The 18,937-nt window shown below is 44.1% G+C and overlaps 1 protein-coding gene and 4 non-coding genes across 5 annotated transcripts; 2 read left to right on the top strand and 3 right to left on the bottom strand.

The window, feature by feature from the left end:
- Nucleotides 1-1,239: 1,239 nt before the first annotated feature.
- TRNAA-AGC (transfer RNA alanine (anticodon AGC)) lies at nt 1,240-1,312 on the bottom strand. Its single transcript has one exon. It is a non-coding gene; the product is annotated as a tRNA-Ala (tRNA).
- A 3,113-nt stretch (nt 1,313-4,425) lies between these two features.
- Nucleotides 4,426-4,519, bottom strand: TRNAY-GUA (transfer RNA tyrosine (anticodon GUA)). The gene is made up of 2 exons: nt 4,483-4,519; nt 4,426-4,461 (listed from the first exon to the last, which is right to left on the bottom strand). It is a non-coding gene; the product is annotated as a tRNA-Tyr (tRNA).
- A 770-nt stretch (nt 4,520-5,289) lies between these two features.
- On the bottom strand, nt 5,290-5,383 carry TRNAY-GUA (transfer RNA tyrosine (anticodon GUA)). Its single transcript has 2 exons — nt 5,347-5,383; nt 5,290-5,325 (listed from the first exon to the last, which is right to left on the bottom strand). It is a non-coding gene; the product is annotated as a tRNA-Tyr (tRNA).
- Nucleotides 5,324-17,136, top strand: LOC142769378 (uncharacterized). Its single transcript, XM_075872577.1, has 7 exons — nt 5,324-5,336; nt 7,433-7,727; nt 9,757-9,875; nt 11,870-11,935; nt 12,815-12,979; nt 15,524-15,599; nt 17,085-17,136. Exons 1-6 carry the CDS (start codon nt 5,324-5,326, stop codon nt 15,526-15,528), a joined length of 663 nt encoding a protein of 220 aa, XP_075728692.1. The 3' UTR covers nt 15,529-15,599; nt 17,085-17,136.
- Nucleotides 17,137-18,374: 1,238 nt separating this feature from the next.
- TRNAY-GUA (transfer RNA tyrosine (anticodon GUA)) lies at nt 18,375-18,466 on the top strand. Its single transcript is given in 2 exon segments — nt 18,375-18,411; nt 18,431-18,466. It is a non-coding gene; the product is annotated as a tRNA-Tyr (tRNA).
- Nucleotides 18,467-18,937: the final 471 nt, after the last annotated feature.

Here is an 18,937-nt window from a genome sequence, read left to right on the forward strand (position 1 = left end):
CCAGATTGTCTAGAAGCATCCACAAATAGGTCAGGTCCTGATGACTTGATGCATGGCGTTAATAAAAAAAAACACGGACAACAGTTGACACTTACACACACTACGGGCGCCTCTCCTCTTCGCGTTATTTAGCGCAGCCACGAACCAAGCTACAACTTCCCGCCTACTGGCCCAAGTTAAAGCACTACTGTTCTGATAAGCTTGAGCGCACAACGAGAACAGCAGAAGTTGTTCTGGAACTGACGCGGCCACCAAAACCACCAAAACGGAGGCTTGTACAGCCACGGCTACGTCTGTGTTGAGCGCGTGAGGAGCCTGCTATCCCTCCGCGGAGCGAAACCTCGAGGCAGTTTCGGGCTCTGATGTGGTCAGCCTAACAGCTAGGCCGCACGTTCTTCTTATACAGCACTTCAGGGCCCGAAACTGCCACGAGGTTTCGCCCCGCAGAGCGAGAACCGGCTCCTCGCGCGCTCTACACAGACGTAGCCACGGCTGTGTATCAGATGCCACGTGCGTAGAGAAGCCGACGCTCCTTGCTGCATTATATTACCGACGGTTGAAGTCTAAGATCACGGTTATCAGTGTACCCTTACAAGAATGGGTTTCACCTTTCTGTCACCCACGCGTGACCTATCAGTCACCTTTCTGTAGACTCGACCTTTCTGTAGACCTGGTCTGCCGATTTTATGCAGACGCCGAGCAGACGGCAAGCAGACTTATCTGATAATGTGCATTCGGAGTGCATGCGCGTAGACGTATGTAACATATATGTATGTATCTACAAATTTTGGAAGATGGCCCATTTGGTGATAATGAATAAATGGGTTTCATCTTTCATTCACCCACCAGTCACCGGTATGCAGAGTGCAGTACTTGTACTTTTACTTCTCAATTCCTAAGCACAAGTACCCCAATAATTTTTTTTTCTTAAACAGTCCGGCTACTTCTTTTTTCACCATAACCACCCCGTGACATCTTTTTGATCTTCCGGCAAAATTATGCGGTCACACGGAGTGTTACACATGTAAACATGAAAGTATTTCATCCATCTAAACGACTAAAGTAGGTGCAACAGTCAACCAGTCACCCTGTCAAGATTCTTCGTTGTGTTTTGTTCATCTGTTTTTATCGTTTTTCCCCCATTGCTGAAAAATATACCATAAACCACTATTTGTGTGCAATCTCGTTGACCTTATGCAAAAAAAAAAAAATCTCACAGACACTGAAAAAAAATGTCAGTGGAGGTGCTGGGTATCGATCCCAGTACCTCTCGCATGCTAAGCGAGCGCTCTACCATCTGAGCTACACCCCCGACGAGAAGTCATGGCGACAAAGCACCATTACATCCGTAAGCGCGCCGCACGAATCTGGGCCACGTGTACGATGGCGACGGAAGACAACGTCGGCGGCGCAACCGGCTTCTGCGACCAGCCTCGCCTGGCGTTCCAATGCGCCTTCGCCTGGCTTTTTGCTCCACGGGTTTACGTAAGCGTAGCTCTCGTTTCGATTCATATTGTATTGGTATCTTTCTCAACCTACAAGTATTCTACACCTTTATAGATTACAAATAAGAAATTTTACAAATTAGTTTTACAACTAATTTGTAAAAGGGCCTCTTATGACAGTACATTAAAACTCTAAATGACAACATGGAAAAAGATACTTAGAAATATTGAAACATTAGCAAATATAAACATTTTTACTTAATGACATGCATTTCTTTGTGACATCATATTACGTACAGGTTGTTATAAATTTTTATTTTCTAATCGTTCCAACACCTTAGGGGATTAGCGATTGGTCACTATTATTAAAAACATAATTGGCGTGATTGTTTTATGTAATTAAAACAAAAAAAGAAATCCTGATGTAATGTAAAGTTATATTGGTGCGACTCTGCACAGACGTGAAAATGATGACTACAAATTATTATGCAAGCATAAACTCAGCCCGATTTCATCAGCAAATGAATGCGAGCCAGTTTGTACGAATTCATAGTTGAAAACAGCGTGAAGTCGACAATGCACAGAGGCAACGTGCACGCAACAATGTCCACAGAAGACAATGCACACAGGCAACAATGCACGCAGGCAACACGAGTCCTGTATGAACACTTCTCCGTCTCTACTTCACGCTGTTTTTAACTAAGGATGATATGGAGTGATTTAGTCTAGCTTGGACAAATTGAAGAAGGGTTATTCTTTTTCGAGAAGCTCGTTTATGTGTTGGGCAGGGCCAAATGAAACGAACGGGCAATCAACTCAAGAAACGCAGAGGAGACGTGAATTGTTGTTTTTAACTGTAGCGGGCTAACGTATATTGGAATGAATTGAAGTGGACGAAAAACTGCGCTTTAATTCTGCGGGATCTAAACCTACAACATTTCATGGTCACGTGTACGATGCTACCACGCAAGGCATTCTGGTTAACATTAACCTGGTCCCCTCGTTTGTTCATCCAACTGAGGCCATTCAACTGGCAATACTGTTCAAAACTAGCTCTTCTCCGTCATTACAAATAGTATTGAACGCTGCAAATAACATCAGGAGTGACAACCAATGCAGAACCCCGTGAACATTTTTACAAGGGTAGGAATTGGACATTATTGGTTCAACAAGGTAAAAATGTTTAGAGCATAAGCAAGACGAGTACAAAAAAGAAGTAACACTACAAGTGAACACAATGTAGAACGCGTGCAGTGATCCTTTTTTTTTTTTCATCCTTACGCTGCTTATGCGCGAACAAATTCACAGTATATAGAAAGTGGTTCACTTTGCAACTGCGAGAAAATCCGCATGCAGTAGTCAACAAAGTATTAGTCAATTAGTTAATTAGCAAGTTCATTGTTTAGTTACTTGGTTACTTAGTTTGTTATTTTGTTGGTTTGTTCGTTTGTAGATTTTTGGTTAGTTGTTAGTAGCTGTTAATTCATTAGCTGTTTGTAGGTTAGCTACTTGGTTAGTTTGTTGGTTCGTTATTTGGTTAGTAAGTTGTTAGTTGCAATGAGGGAGTTGGTATGTAGGTTAGTAAGTTAGTTGGTTAGCTAGTTGACTAGTTAGTAGTTAGTTGGTTAGTAAGTAAGTAAGTTAGTTAGTTAGTTAATTAGTTTATAAAACCTACTTTTACTTCCTAAAAGGCAAAAAAACTGCCGTATTCAACATGCAAATCAGCCATAACTTAAAAATAAAAATATGTATTTGCTCAGAAACTTATATAGATACATGATAACCCAGCAAAAAATGCGGCCTTAAGTCAGTATCTTACCGAAGTTGATAAAGACTTAGTTTTTTTACGTTTTGTTTTATGTCAGTTATTAACAATCCACAAAAGCCGCATATATGATTACGCAGAATGCAAAAGTTTGCTGCCTTAGTGGAGCAGAACTTCTGGGAAGACCCCCAAATAACATTAGACACTAGACGTATTGGCTCGAGTAATAAAAAAAACACGGAACTATGTATACGCACTTGCAGAAAACGTGTCGCGCTCCATTTCTTGCGTTCACTGAGATATTTCGTGTTTTTTTCTTTGTGTGTTTGCGGGGTGGGGCGTTATTTTGCCCAGATATTCGTAAAAGACAGAAATTTCGTTAAGAAGGGGGCGATTGAAATGTGGCCAACTATTTTATGCTCTCCCAATTTACATACAGTATTGAATAAGCCCGTAGAGAAATCTACGCAGGCTAAACAGGACAACTTTCAACCAGTGCTCCAAGAAAAATAGATGCACTCAGTTGAGTCGGATTCGAACCAGCGACCTACGGATGCCAGCATAGGCCGTTCTCCTACAGTCCACTGCTCTACCAACTGAGCTTTCGACGGATGGAGAGCATTGTCACTAACGACTCACCAGGGCAGTGCAGTGACGTAATTGGAGACCCAATTGCGAAGGCAGAATACAGTCTTTGTAACAGCTGTGCATACGAGTATTGTTTCTACGGCATTACATTACCACTTCACGTGATGAGACGTGTTTCAGGACACACACAACGCCGATGATAGAAAGCATTCCCGTCAGCTGTTGCACTGTGCTGTTCAGCACGAAGTCGCAGGTTCGACACCCAACCATTGAGAAGCATTCTACAGCAGCACCACACAATAAAAACAATTAGGATATATGACTTTCAAATAACCGAATGGAACCAAAAATTATTCAGTGTCTTCAATGCATTCTCCCTCAAAGCCTGTTGTGTCATGCTTCTAGGCACTGAAAATTTACAGTTTTGTTTGAAAAACACTTCAGAATTCCATTAATCATATTTTACAGTTCCTTTCACCGGGAAAATACCAGCAGTGACAAAACTTAATTGGCATTAAATATTTGTTTATGTTAATCAGGTAAACGAAACGCAGAAAACTGCGAACAGAAAAGTTTGATTTCCGAAATAATCTTTTTATCTGCAGAAACAACAATTAAAAAATTCACTCCGTCGAGCCGGATTCGAACCAGCGACCTATGGATGTCCGCTTCAGGGGAGAACCTCTACAGTCCACCGCTCTACCAACTGAGCTATCGACGGAACGTGGATGGCGTCACTAACGACTTGTCTGGGTGGTGCATTCGCGTAATACGCGACCCAATTACGAAGGCGTGCGTCTTTGCAAAAGCTGCCCATTTCATTATTGGCTCGTAGACAATATAGGGTTTAATACAACTTCACAAGGTGTGCTTCAGTGTGCTCACCACGCCGATTCCAAACAGCATTATCGTCAACTGTCTTTCTGTGCTCATCAGCTCGATGTCGTGGGTGTGACTACGATACAGGGCAGTGAAACTTTTGCCGCAGCTAGACATCTACCAGAGAACTTGAGTGTAAGAATAATGAAGGATTTCATAGTACCAAAGGTTAATCCCTACTGGGGTGTAGTCAGATGTTTGTTTGTTTGATTTCTTTCTTTCTTTCTTTCTTTCTTTCTTTCTTTCTTTCTTTCTTTGTTTGTTTGTTTGTTTGTTTGTTTGTTTGTTTGTTTGTTTGTTTGTTTGTTTGTTTGAGGATAAAGTGATGTGGGGTCGTCACGCCACTCCATATGTATGTGTGCACTTTTTTTTATACGTGCACATGTATGCGGACATGTGCAAAACCAAAATTTCGGTAGGGGTGGGGTTGAACATACGCCCTTCCCAATGGTCCACTGCATTGCGCTTCAGTTCATTGATTGTTCCCCCAATTAAATTTTTGTTCCCCTACCCATCAAAACTGCTAATGTCCTACACCTTCTTTGTGACAAGTCAACGTGAACAAAAAGTGAAGAGCTACCGATGCTTCTTCTATGCTAGAAAAAAAAATTATCCGTCGAGCCGGATTCGAACCAGCGACCTATGGATGTCCGCTTCAGGTGAGAACCTCTACAGTCCACCGCTCTACCAACTGAGCTATCGACGGAACTGTTTATTCCACACCAACCCGTTTGTCTTGAATGCGACCCACGCAGGCTGTGTGACCCAGTTATGATTCATAACGCGTGGAGGCAAGGCGTGCGTCGCACAAAATATGCGGAGCGGCCGTTCCTGCCGCCCACTATTTCTATTTTTTATCCTTGTTGACGAAAAAGCATCGCGCTTTCTCTGTTTCGTTGTTCCGTTTGTTCTTGCAGCCTTTATAAACGTCACACCTTCTGGCAAGCATTTTAAAATTCCCCCGGCAATCCTGAATCCTCAACCCGAGAGCTCACGGATACATTCGACCACGTGGATCTCTGCACCGTTAAGAGTAGCCTACAAGTGGATGTCCACCTCAGGCTTTTAGCGAAGCCGCCCTTTTCCGTGGGGCGTGAGGACCACTGCTTCCGAGTTTTCGGCTTTACATTTAGGTTTTTTGGGGTTTCAGGTACATCTACGATTTTAACTATGGCCTTTTGCAGGAAGCTCTCAATCGGCCCGTCACTTAACTTGTTGATTTATAATGTTCAATAGACCGCGTACACAAACGAAACAAAGCAGGGGCTGGATCGGAGTTACGACACGAACATGAGTAGGTTGCGGCTGAAGAGGAGGTAGGCTTGTGGACACTAGCTCTGGCTTCTCTTTTTTTCTTTTTTGTCTTCGTGGTTGTTTCGTAAACACTTCCTTGTGGCTCGAAGTAATATTCTGCAGGCACAGTGAGCACAACGGGTTCTAGTAATTCTTGCAGCACAGTTTTATGGAAGAGATTACGCACAGTCTTGCGTATGATCTTCCAGCTTTAGGGAGAAAGATTCTTAAAAGCGAGGCTGGTCCGTCCACGTTGTCTGCTTTCACGTATGTAGTCGAAACATTTGTGAGACACAATAAAAGGTTTAACAGTAGACTAATATCGATCATAAATGTGGCTATGCGACGCGACATCCGCGTGTGTCCCCCCTTCAGCCAGAATGTACTCTTCCAGTCCATCGTGCTACTAAAGAATGCGTTTGAAGAGAAAGAGGTTACGGCCATTCCACGCGCTTCCCGCCCAGCTGCAACGCACGTGCCGGCACACCTGCCGCACCCAAGAAAAGATGAAAGAGCATCGTTAATTTCTGGTGGGTGGTTTCGATATTGAAAAAAAAATCTTACTTAATTAAGTCATCGATTCTTGGCCGATCCCCCTGAGTGGGTACGAGCCATGGCTGTGGAATCATCATCATCATCATCATCATTAGCTCCCGTAACGTGCATTGCGGCTGTGCGGGAAGCGCGTGGAATGGCCCTTACAGGGTGCCTTGCGTAGTGATTCGGTGGTCCTCCGGGAGGGCCAAGATATCAGGAGGGCCGAGTAATGCTTTATTTGGGGGCTACCATGGTGGGTTTTAGCCACAGAAGCGTTTGCGAGACCGTATGCAATCTTTTATGGGAGACTAGACTATTTCAATGTTCAGTGTGTAGGAATCAAACATATTTTTCAAAAAGACTAATCGTTATATTTATTTACTGAAACGAATTTCATTGTAAGGATTTACAAATCAAGCATTTTTTTCAAGTTTTTTGACGTTTTTTCTTGTGAATCGATCTAGCAAGTAATTTGATAAATATCTCTTCCATAGAGTTTTTAAATTATAAACAAATTATTTTTATACCAAGCCACCGCTCACTTTATGGCTGATCTCCCATGGTGGGTTGCACCAGGATGAAATGGGCAATCAATCAATCAACTTCAGTACCGGAGGTAATGAGATCCGAGGGACCCGTCGCATTGATACAGTGGTTACAGCACTCCACTGCTAACTTAAAGGTCGTGGGATTGAATCCCGGCTGTGGCGACTGCATTTTTGATGGATGTGGAAATGTTTGAAGCCCGCACACTATAATTTAGTGTGCATGTTAAAAAAAAACCTGGTGGTCTAAATTTCCGCGGCCCAGCTCCTCTACGTCGGCTTTCATAATCATATCGTGGTTTTGGAACGTTAAACCTCAGGTATTATTATTAAGGAGCTTTTCCTGACAAAAAAGCTAACGCTTATTTTATGAATTTCAGGTCAATATGGTCCTCAACCGTACATCCTGTCGTCGCAAAAACGGGGTGCAGAAGAAGAAGAAGATGAGGGGATGCTCCGGTCTTCCAGCCTCTTGATCCTCCTGGCATCATTGGCTTTGCGCACTTGCAGAAGCACCAAGCTGGTGGCCAAGAGGCTTCAGGTACATCGCGTGAGGCTGCACGACTCGTTGGCCATGCCCTGCGCTGCCAAGAGAGGGGTGCCCGTCACTCAGGTTCGCTGGACTCAGCAGGGTGGCGGCACTGCGTGGAAGAGGCAGGCACTGTGGTCAGTCAGGTAAGAAGCGTAGGTTGCTTGTTGTTTGATTATACCTAATTAGCTGAACTGTAACAAGGAAACAGTAATTCAGGAATAGAGAAAATTCTTCTTGCTTGTCACATTTTTTAAATATTTAACAGTTGTGCGACTGACAAGTTCGTTATTCGAATTCCTTTTCGGAAATCTTGGTTTTACCTAAAGGCTACACCTACAGGAGGAAGAATTTAAAGACCTTCCTTGCGGATCTTTGCATACCTTAGTCCCCAAAAGAAGTACTCCGCCCGCAGTTAATCAACTGAGGTAGATATCACAATGGCTTATCAGCAACTGCAAGTGGGTCCTCTATGTGCTCAAATTAACCATGTTTTTGTTATTTTGTAGCGTTAGCTACACTGGCCTCGCTGAGCCAATTCGGTGTGGCACTGGTCTGCGCATGCGCAATGATATTCCGCCGCCACCGCGCGCGGCTCGCCGCCGGTGTGCGCGCAATTCGATGCGCTGTGCAGACGATCGGTGATGTCACGCACCGGAGCCGGCACCTCCCTCGCACTCGGCCGCGGCCGCGCGCGACTCGCCGCCGCCGGTGTGCGCTTTCCAGAGGAGTGCCGTCATAGCCTTCGTAGACATATAGACGCCGACGCGCGCGCCTTCCCTGTGCAGTCGCCTTCTGACACGGCGCTGGAGCCGCTTGATAGCACCTCTGGCTGGCGTTTGCCACTGTGGTATAGCCATGGAGAAGGAAGAATAATCAGTTGAACCTTTGCTAACACTACGCTTATCCTGGCATAGCTGAGCTAAGCCACTGCTATTTTTTAAAAGTTATTTACTTGTGTGCTGTTTTTTTTCTCCGCAATGTGTAAGGTAACTAAGCAAACATGTCTGATTGACCTCGCTGTCTTTTCTTCGTGATCCGCTGTTCCGAAAGTATAAATGGAGTTGGAGTAAACAACTTCAGCAACACATACTGAATGTCGTCTATGACGTCATGTCAGTATAATTGTTAGGACTTTCGAAGCCTCTATGTATGGAGAGCACGTGCTGGAATGGACATTCTTAACGAGAGAAATCGAAGAAAATTTTAAAGGGTTTAACGTAAAATATGGTAAGGTACGTGACCGTTGGCACACCAGGAAAACTCTGGAGAAAGCTACAAACATCAACTGTCATCTGAAAAGGCACACCGCAGCGGAAAAGAGAGTTGACGAATCTCCTGTGGAGGCAACCACGTTTGCCTCATTGACGGGTGCCTTTCCATACCTGCGAATGCGCGAATGAGTTTTTATGTCTTCTGCCTTTTCCCCCTTTCAGTTTATAGCCGGCGTTTCTGTCATCTCGCTCACCTTACTTCTTTGTATATCTTGCACGATTCACCCTTTATTGTAAATATATGGTGACAATGCCACCGTTCATTTCTTTGAAGGGTCCCTCTTATATCCCCCCTAGTATATAAATATATGTAACCAAAACTGCCGTCATCGCCAATAATGCCTAACGCGCGACAGTGATATGAGCCACGGGCGTGCCACAAGTTCCCAAGAAACAATCCCTTGCCTTCCCTCCAGCGTTTGGTCATGACGTCAGCGTTCCCGCCCAGTCACGGTCATCCGCTGAAGAAGAGCGCTTGCAGGTACGCACGCTCAGCACTTTTCGTCCTCTCATTGTGAGGAGGTGCACACGGCTGGATGAAGAGATAAGCCGATAAGCGTGGCGTATAGCCAAAGGTAGGGCGATGCCCTCGGGTGTCTCTCTAGTATAATCAAATGCGTGTAACTCTGCTATTACGGCATTGTTTCAATAAATTTTCTCGTCTTCGTGCTTTTTTGAGTAGCTGATCCAGAGATTCTCAATGGTTCACTGACCAATTAAAATGCCCCCATTCTCCACTGAAATGGCCTAAATTTGCTTCCCCGTGTAAGCGTTTTGTAAGGTGACAGACAGAAGCAGTCACTGCGCAAAGCATACAGTTTTCGCAACTCGGAATATTTTAAAGGGTTCGTACTTCCGCAGTGAAAGCAGTGCCGCTTTTGTTCTTTTGTTCTGTCTGCAGCAGGGGCAACCTCCGGTTTCCCAAGGTCACGGCTGTGGTCAGCGGATACTACGAATGCACGGGCTACGCCCGGATGCCACGGCGCGAGGTGCTCATAAGAGTTCGCCACGAGATCAAAGGTATAGCAGTGTTTGCATATGTGAAGTCCACGTTTTGTAAGGCACACCTAATAATGCTAGTTAATACGTGACTGCGCAATTTCGCATGCTCAAAGACATGCGTGCATATGTAGCATGCGAATATACTACATAATTCACACTGCACTCTTTAAAAAAAAAGGTTGTAGTACTTACTAAGTTCGGTTTACTAAGTACTTGTCACATATGTTGCTAACCGGGTTGTAAGGAAAGTTAGTAACGGGGAAGTTAGTAACCATACTAACTCCACCGTTAGTAACCCAGTCAGTAATGAGTACTAACGTAGGTAGTAACGATTGCTAACAAAAAAGTTTACTAGACGCGACCATTTGGCCTCACGAATCGCCTGTTTTATAACGGGCGTGTTCCTGAACATCAACTTTTCGATATATCACTGGGTAATTATGCACACAATGTCATAAAGAGCAGCACATATACACAAGTCCACGCCAGAAGTACAGTTTCTAAGCGGTTCTAGGATTATTTATAGCCCTATTTTTTGGGAATGCTGCTGGTGCCGGTGGGCGGTTATGCTGTAGTACGTATAATTTAAGTTAGGTGCCTTTATTTGTAAAACTTAGTTTTTCAAGTTAAGCGAGGTAACGTAGTGTCGGACTTTTAATCGAGCATATTCAGAAAAACACTTATGTCTATTCTGCATATTACCGCCTACACACGGCCTAATATACAAGACATAAGATTGGGTAGTAAGTCTACGTATATTGCCTCAAAGAACTTGAATGCATCCCCGTGCTACAAAATAGGTTGTTAGACGCTCGTAGCAATAATCTCTGAGGTTTAAAAAATTCAATGAATACGTGCATGACGAAATGTTACTAACAGTACGCAAAACGTAGTAACCGTTGCCACCTACAAGTGTTTGCTAACGTGGGTAGTAAAATGTTCGTAAAAAAGTCAGTAATGGCCCAAGATGGTTAGTAACAGCTGCTGTTACTAACATTTTGCTCGTGGTCACAAGCTTTTTGCACCCTTTTTTTAAAAGTGTGGTTCTGGCATGGACGCACGCACACGTGAACACATGCACACACATATCGGTGCTAATTATGCGTTAAGTCAGTCATGGTTTTCAATTACATTGTTGTAAGCTCCAGTAGGAATAAAAAGGTTGACCAGAACACCATAACTTCAACGAAGCATGTTATTTTTTTTGCGCGAGCCTTAGGTGAAGGCCCCATTGTCTTTAGCCATCCGTTTGACCTTTTCTCTCAGCGCTTGCTGGTCAGTAATATCGGAGCTGGACAACCGATCCTCCCATTGCTCATTCGTGGGATGGTGGGCGTTGGTGCCAGAACAACGTCTTTCAGAAGTGGGGGCTTCTTTTATGGAGCCTTAGGAAATGCGATAGAATGTAGTGCTAGTGAACGAGTAACCGACCACCTCGTTTATGAAGGACGACCCAGGGAACTTCACACAGATTTTTCAGAAAGACATTGGTATTGTGTTCGATCGCCGTGTCAGGGCGAATATTTTTTCAATTGGAAGCTTCTCTTTCAGAAAACTTCGTGTGGAATTCTTTGTGGTGGAGGGTATGATCAGGTGGTTATCACTTATCAGTTTACTCAACCTTCCGCCGTCTTGCGAGATTCAGCAGAACCAATTTGCAGTCTAGGGCTTCCAATCCATTAGGAGAAGGAACCTCGTAGCACGTGGGGAATATGGCGTGTTATGTCTTTTGAGTTGATGTAATCCAGCTCGCATTCATATATAGATTCAGTCGCTTGCTCTAGAGTGACAACCAGCTCTCCTTCTGCCATCGGCAAGTACAAAGATATATTTTATAAGATCGTGCTTCATAGGAAGATATATTTTATCGTGATGTTGAAATCGAACGTAACATGATTTTTACAATGTTTACTTTCGTCTATGTGCAACTACGTTCAGTGCTTTTCAACTCGCGCACTGTGAAGTGAGATAGAGCTAATAATAAAGGAATGAAACATGCACCATTCTCGCAGTGTTTGACCGCGAGAGGAACGAAACTGGATGTCGGGTGGGCTACGTCGTCAGCGGCGAGCACTGCTGTGAGTAGAACTCCATATCCTCACTGGCCTTGAGTAATCTGTCTTAAAATTTGGTTCAGTTTGTGTATGAACATTGGCAAATTGAAATCATTGATGTAACTTGAAGTGAGTCCAAGGCTGCCGGTTGCTCTGATCATCAAGTCTTCTCAGGGGGGATATATGGGGTCATCGCAAATCGCGGAAGGGTAGTACGGGCTTTTTGGCCGGCATACTGCGAGGCATAATCATGAGGCACGCCATAGCGTTAGACTCCGGGTTATTTTCGGCCTTAAGAAGTTAGTTAATGTGAACATTGTGAAAGGAACACTGTTCCGTAGTTGCTATATAAACACTCAGCTGTCTATTTTTTGCACATAACATCTTTAAAAATGAGGCCCCGTAGCCGGGAGTCGAACCTGCGCCCTCGAGCTTAGTTAATGTGACATTCAACCTCCTAGGCTTCCCTGGCTTGTCACCACTCAGATATGAGGGACACTTCACGATACGGGAAGACGGTCGCGTATTATTTAACTATAGTGCTTCGCTATAAGACTGTTCCGGTAGGCTGCTTTGTTTCCGGGGAAAAAACCATTGCAAACCGATATTCCCAACAACTCCTTCTGTCACGTTTTAGTGGATGTATGTAAAAGGGCATAACGCCCTTTAATCTAACAGCTAAGGGGAAAGTTTAGGAGAATGATCTTTGTCCTTGACCTCTTGGTATTTACACGTGTTCGAATAACTCAGCTTGCAGTTTTCTTCAGAAATGTCTAAACACAACAAGGCAAAACTCAAACGTTCCTTGATACAAGATGTATCTGAAACGGCCAGTACAGGTCATGAGTCTATATTAAGCAAGATGAGCTGTTAATAAAATATGTCACGGGTCATTTCTTTTAGACGTCTGTCGACCCGGATCCTTCAGTCCTGGTGGCCACTTCCGCAACTGCTTACCCTGTGGCTTCGGCTCCTACACTGAGCTGCACGGCTCCGCATTCTGCCTGTGGTGTCCGCCGGGCAAGTCCACCTTTCGGCAGGGAAGCACATCACCTAATGAATGCGAAGGTGAGGCCTCTCCGTTTTTAAAAGCGCAGCTCTTTAAAGATCAGTTCCAGTCATGACCGGCAAACTACTCGAAATTCGAGGCAGTAGTGCAAGAAAAAGTGCCGTTATAGCATAGACACGTGTAGTATAATATATGAAGAGACAGAGAGAGGTTTGTGAAAGAGGGAGAAAACGCTGTATACTGCCTGACGCTGGGCGCAGCTTAGTGTCGTTAGGTTTTGGAGAAGGAGGTAAAGATGATAGGAAGAAGAAAAGAGCCAAAGACATGGCAAGAGGGTGTCTTGTCAGCGTGGTCGGCAGCACAAAGCCGAAGCGTTCGCCTATAAGGCGGGTAGGTACGCGGAAGCACATAACTCGATGAAAATATCGGAGGGCTACTATCTTACAGTGCGTGAAAAAAAGGACGTCCCCCGCCGTTGCCGCAGGCAGACCAGGCAGGTGATGGCACCTCACGCATCGTACTGTGGCCACGGCCAACGTTTGCCATGGCAGGGCAGGAGCAAAAAAAATATGTTGCATCATCTTTTAACCTGCTGCACTCAAGTGACGAGCAGCGACCCGTGGAACACATGCGTGCTGCACGCCAGGCGCTGCTGGCACGCCGGCGAACCAGCAACCGCCACTCGCATCAGTTCAGGCCAGTCTCCAGAAGGCGTGGCGGTGGATTACCGCTTGCGAATCGCGTGTCTGGGTGTTTTGTTTGTAGGATCAGCCGCAGTCGTTGCCGGGAGCAGTCCGACTAAGCTACCGCCTTGGTAACTGGAATGTTGCCGCGGTTTGCTGCCTTACAGGCGGCGTCGGCCTTCTCGTTACTAGCTATCCCAACGCGTGAGCTAAAGCCAGTAGAGGGACAGGTATATGTCACTAGGTTAGGTAATGGTAGTGTGGTGCGTAGCAATGGCAAGGTGATGCTTGCTTCATCTGGTACCGATAGACATGCGATAGATAGGCGGTCTCTCTGTCGTTCTTAGCGGCACCAGCGGAGCAGCGGTTATGATGGCTTCGAAACAGTTTTCTTGCGTACCGTGCCACATGAATTGCTGGTTCTGGCGAAACGGTGATAGAAAACACTGCACCGAAATTTCGCCCCTACAGTGAGGAGCAAGAGTTAAAGATGTCACCTTCATTGTCAATGATGGCTGTTTTTTTAAACGTTACCAAACATAGAGCTGCGTCATAAACAATGTACAGGGTCGTGTGTACTTCTAAGGCGAGCAACTCACTAATAAATACCTGATCGAAGCCAATGGAAATGACATAATTTGCAAAAATATTATTGCATTTATCGACAACATAAATAGACGTCGCAAAACAGACATATTCATCGTAAAGTACGATGGGTGCTCCTGGTTTAGCGGGTGGAATACTATGAGGTGTTCTCCTTAGATATGGTCAGCCCTGTATACGTTCAATGCATGATTTGTCAAATTGTAGAGTTTTGTTTCGAGTGCTAGACATGTTACCATAGAATTACGTGATTCAGGTTGGGATTAAGGTTGGGATTCAGGTGTGATTCAGGTCAAGATCCAGGTCTACAGGCCATTTCAAGCAGGAACATAAGCACCTATCTTATAGACAAGAATGATGGGACTACATGGACATGCGCAGACGGTGCCGTCTCTCGTCTTCATCTGCAGTATTGTTGCTCGTTTTCTTCTTTTCGTTCTTAAAATATCACGAAGCATCTCGCCGCGCATTAAGTTTTACTGAACAACGTAAGATAGTTTTGGGTGGGGTAGGGTTGGGTTACTTAGATTTAGTAATACCGTTTTCTCGCTCTCCTCTTCAAGTGCCCTGGTCCTACATTGCAGTGTCCTGGGTCATCTACAGTTTCCTGTTCGGAATAATGACCGTGACGTCACTCGTCCTGTTTTTACGGTAAACGTCATTTTCTTAATGCGGGAAACTCTATTACGGTAGGAGTCTCAGCTTATTTGCCTTGCGAAAAAAAGTGGTGAACCAGCTTCACGAACTTCGATCTAAGAAGTTGCGTAGATCAGAAAAAAAATCAGATCTTCCCCTACCAAGAAAACAGAAGCGAACTCCTGAGGACCTCATGATACCCATGCGGCTTCAATTCGTGCACACCGAAGCGGAGATGCAAAACATAAGTGCGCAAAACCACCTTAAAAAGGTATTATACTCTAAAGCTTAAAAAGGTATTATACTCTAAAGTATGGAGAACTATAGGAGTCAAGGCTCTCGAGTGCTGTCATGTCTCTTGATGTCGCTTGGCGTCACGAAGGCAGAACCATGCGTATTGCATAGCGATACGAAATATAGCATAGCGACTAAGCGGGAAAGTCGGGTGAATGTCAGAACGGGAGGCGGTAAAGCGTAATGTAAGGATGTATAACACTACGCAGATGAAATCATGTACGGTGTAGCCATGTGTCGCATAGCATGTGCATTCGGTAACTATACGTCACAACTGAGATAATCAAGGTGGATTAACCAAAGAGACAACAAAACAGTGTCAATCGCAGAGATTGTTTGCACTTGACCTTGTTTCTCAATGGAATTTTTTGTTGTTCTCCAAACAAGAGTGACACAGACTTTGTCTTCCGAGTGGAGAGCCAAGACCGTCATCGTGGAAGATAAGCTTTGCCGCTACTTTCAGGTAAGCATCAAGATTGCAACACACAACCAAATGTTCTTAGGCGACAGTTGAACATTCCAAATGAGTGAATCGTAGCTGAAAGCAAACTTAAAGCTCCGGAAACCATCTTGAGAATGTACCTTTTAGTTGCGCCATATGAATCAATATTTTGAAATGTCTGCAATATTATATATGCTCTGCCTACAGCAAAATACTAACTTGGGTATCATTAATATTCTCATAGGTATAGCTTAGCTATATTGCTTACGTATGTAGCCGGACATTAACGCCCGCAATATTGTTTCCAACAAAAAAACGAGCCCTAAATTTGCACTTCTTACTTCCTATAAGTAGTTCAACTATCATAGTTACACAGAATATTTCATACCTATAAAATAAGCTACCGATATAGACTTCTGATAGCAATTACCTCATTGATGATGAACTGTATAGCTTAAATAAGTATATCATTTTCACAATAAGATACACCATTTATTTGGAATCCAGCACGTTCGGGATGCTGTGCAGTACAAAAATTGGCCGCGGTAGTACAGATCAACTTACTAATTATCTCGTTGGACGTACCAGTGTACCTCTTGATCACATTACTCTGTGAATGATAGTGTTATGCGACTGTTTTCTGGTTAGCGGAGATTTTGTGTTGAATTTACTATCAGCACCACGTTCGAGATTTGTTTACAGGCATCACGAGTTGAGGCATCAAGCCTCTTTGGCGTCTTCCCATCATCCCACTATGACTAAAACAGAGGCCTGTTGTCATGATCCCGTTTGTGTTTTTTAGGGGCGAAGCTCCTTAGGGCGTAGGCTGTGCGTCCCCTGTAGCCTGTATGTAGCCACCTCTAGTTTAGTTCTTGCAGTGTTCACTAGATGGCGGTACCGTCCCCTGTATGTTAGGGTGCCTGAATGGTTTCCCTCGCCCGGGCGACGGGCGAGGGAAACCATTCAGGCACCCTACTGTATGTAGCCACCTCTAGTTTAGTTCTTGCAGTGTTCACTAGATGGCGGTACCGTCTCCTGTATGTAGCCACCTCTCGTTTAGTTCTTGTAGTGTTTACTAGATGGTGGTACTTGTAGCTGATGATGAAAAGATGCAAGATGTTATAAACTAGAAAGCGGTACTTGTAGTTGATGAAAGACGCGAGATCTTATAAAATATGAATGATGTCACATATGGCGCGTGTCATTGGTTGAAGGCAATCGTTCGATTTAGTGCGGCGCCGTACGCTGGGGGGAGCGATGTAATAAAATCGAGTGGGCAAAATGTACAAAGGATTCATGGTTTACCAGGTTTACCTCCGGAGCTTCGCCCACTCATCATCATTCACTTCGTGGATATGGCGGAATTTTTTTTTGGCGACACGTTAATTAAGTTTGCTACGTCATAACCCGTTCATTCCTACCAATGTTTTTACTTTTATGCCACATCATCACATAGACGTAATGATCAATAAACCTACAAGCCCACACTTCTTTTCTTTATCACAGCCTGATGTGGGCAAAAGTGATCCTTCATCCCGTTGCAGAACCTCAAACGAACGTAAGTTCATTGATGTCGGGGGTACGAGACTTCATCGATAAGTGCTGATGTATGCGCTTCAACTCAAACTTAACGTTGCACGCTTGTACGTTTTGCATATTTCCCGTGTTCTATCACAGTACAATTCTGTCCATAACATATCTGTATAGCGACCATATATGTCCGGTAAATGTTAGAGCGAATATTACTCCAGCCTCACTGAACAAGTTGCACGTCACTTAGTGAAAATATAGCAAACCGCCCATGAGTCAACTGGACACACTAGCAATAAAAAATACATAGCCGATAATGTTTTGAAGATACTGTCAATGGCCTCTGCACATACCTTGCAAATGTTGGTCCTTGTCTTGCTGCAATATGTCATCGTACAAAAATTTTACCACTAGCCGCAGCTCCATCAAAAACAGTATAGGGTTGTACGAAAGTAATCTGGTTGTTGCTATATGGCTCCTGATATTGGGGGAATCGCCGCTAAATAAATTACAATATTGACATGAAGAGACATAGTATGTGATTCGCCCAATCACGCATTACGTACTGGCAAATAACTATCGGCATTTTAAATACCCAAAGCATATACCCTAGTGTATAAAAAAGGAGAGAATGCCGACCCTCTCTGCCACCGCCCTACTCCTGAAATAACCTTTCTTAACGTTAAAAAAATATCTCTACAGATATGCGTACGTTTCTGGGCGCATTTGAGGGCTTATGTCTTCCTTTTATCCCACCAGTCATTACTACCAACCAAACCCTCGCTACACCCTCATTTGCGATCTTTTTTTTTTCTTTTCCAAGTTCATTTTTTTTTCTTTTCGCGCATCGTCTTCTACGCGAACTATTGCCTGCAGTATTGTTAATTATTAATAATATGAATAATAAGAATACGAGTAATAAATAATATGAGGGCAGCAACGTGTTCAGATGCGCAGCGAGCATTCTGTTTTCATGAAATGGTGTGACAGTATAAAGTGTGACATTATAAGACTGGTAAAAAAAAAATTGGGGGGAGGGGCGGAAGCATTGCAACAGACAAAGTGTGATCACTCTTCGGGAAGAACGCAGAAAAAACAGTGTCATAAAGAGTAAACGGCCATTCCACGTAATGCACGCAATACACGTTATTTTTTTTTTTTTTTGCACCGGGAACACGCCTCGCCCCGCTATGATCCATCAAACTGGGTCACGGCGCGTTCGTAGGACCCATTCAACAAGATCGGGTAGGCGCAGCTTGGCCGACTCCGTCGATAGCTCAGTTGGTAGAGCGGTGGACTGTAGAGGAATGACCGATGCGGACATCCATAGGTCGCTGGTTCGAATCCGGCTCGACGGATTGCTTTTTTTTTTCGAAGAGCCGCACTTAGACACGTATAATTTTGCCACTTTGTCTTTGTTTTGGAACGATTTCAGTGGCCCTAATGTTGTTCGCGTGGACTTATCCCTGTGAAAGTTTGTGAAGATATTGTGTTATAATCGAAATTTTAATGCAATTGCGGTATTACTAATGCCCTTTAGCGTAGTACACTAGTCCTTAGGCAACAATGTATATTTAAGAGGCTCCTCCTCCACTGACCGATATTTTTTAGCTTTACATGTCTATTAATACACATGTAAAAATATGACGAACAGCTGATCTGGTACATCTGGCTGGCATAGATAAAATATAGAAGGCGTAGGTTCCAGTGAATAAAATAACGGGTGGATTTGGCACTCCGGCCTAAGTGGATGGGGGGAGCGGTATTACTCATTGAAATTTGCGACGTCATCATAACGTCACTAGTACTTCATCACTTTACATCATCAC

The sequence above is a fragment of the Rhipicephalus microplus genome, chromosome 8 (genome assembly GCF_043290135.1).
Source record: "Rhipicephalus microplus isolate Deutch F79 chromosome 8, USDA_Rmic, whole genome shotgun sequence".
Classification (NCBI taxonomy): domain Eukaryota; kingdom Metazoa; phylum Arthropoda; class Arachnida; order Ixodida; family Ixodidae; genus Rhipicephalus; species Rhipicephalus microplus.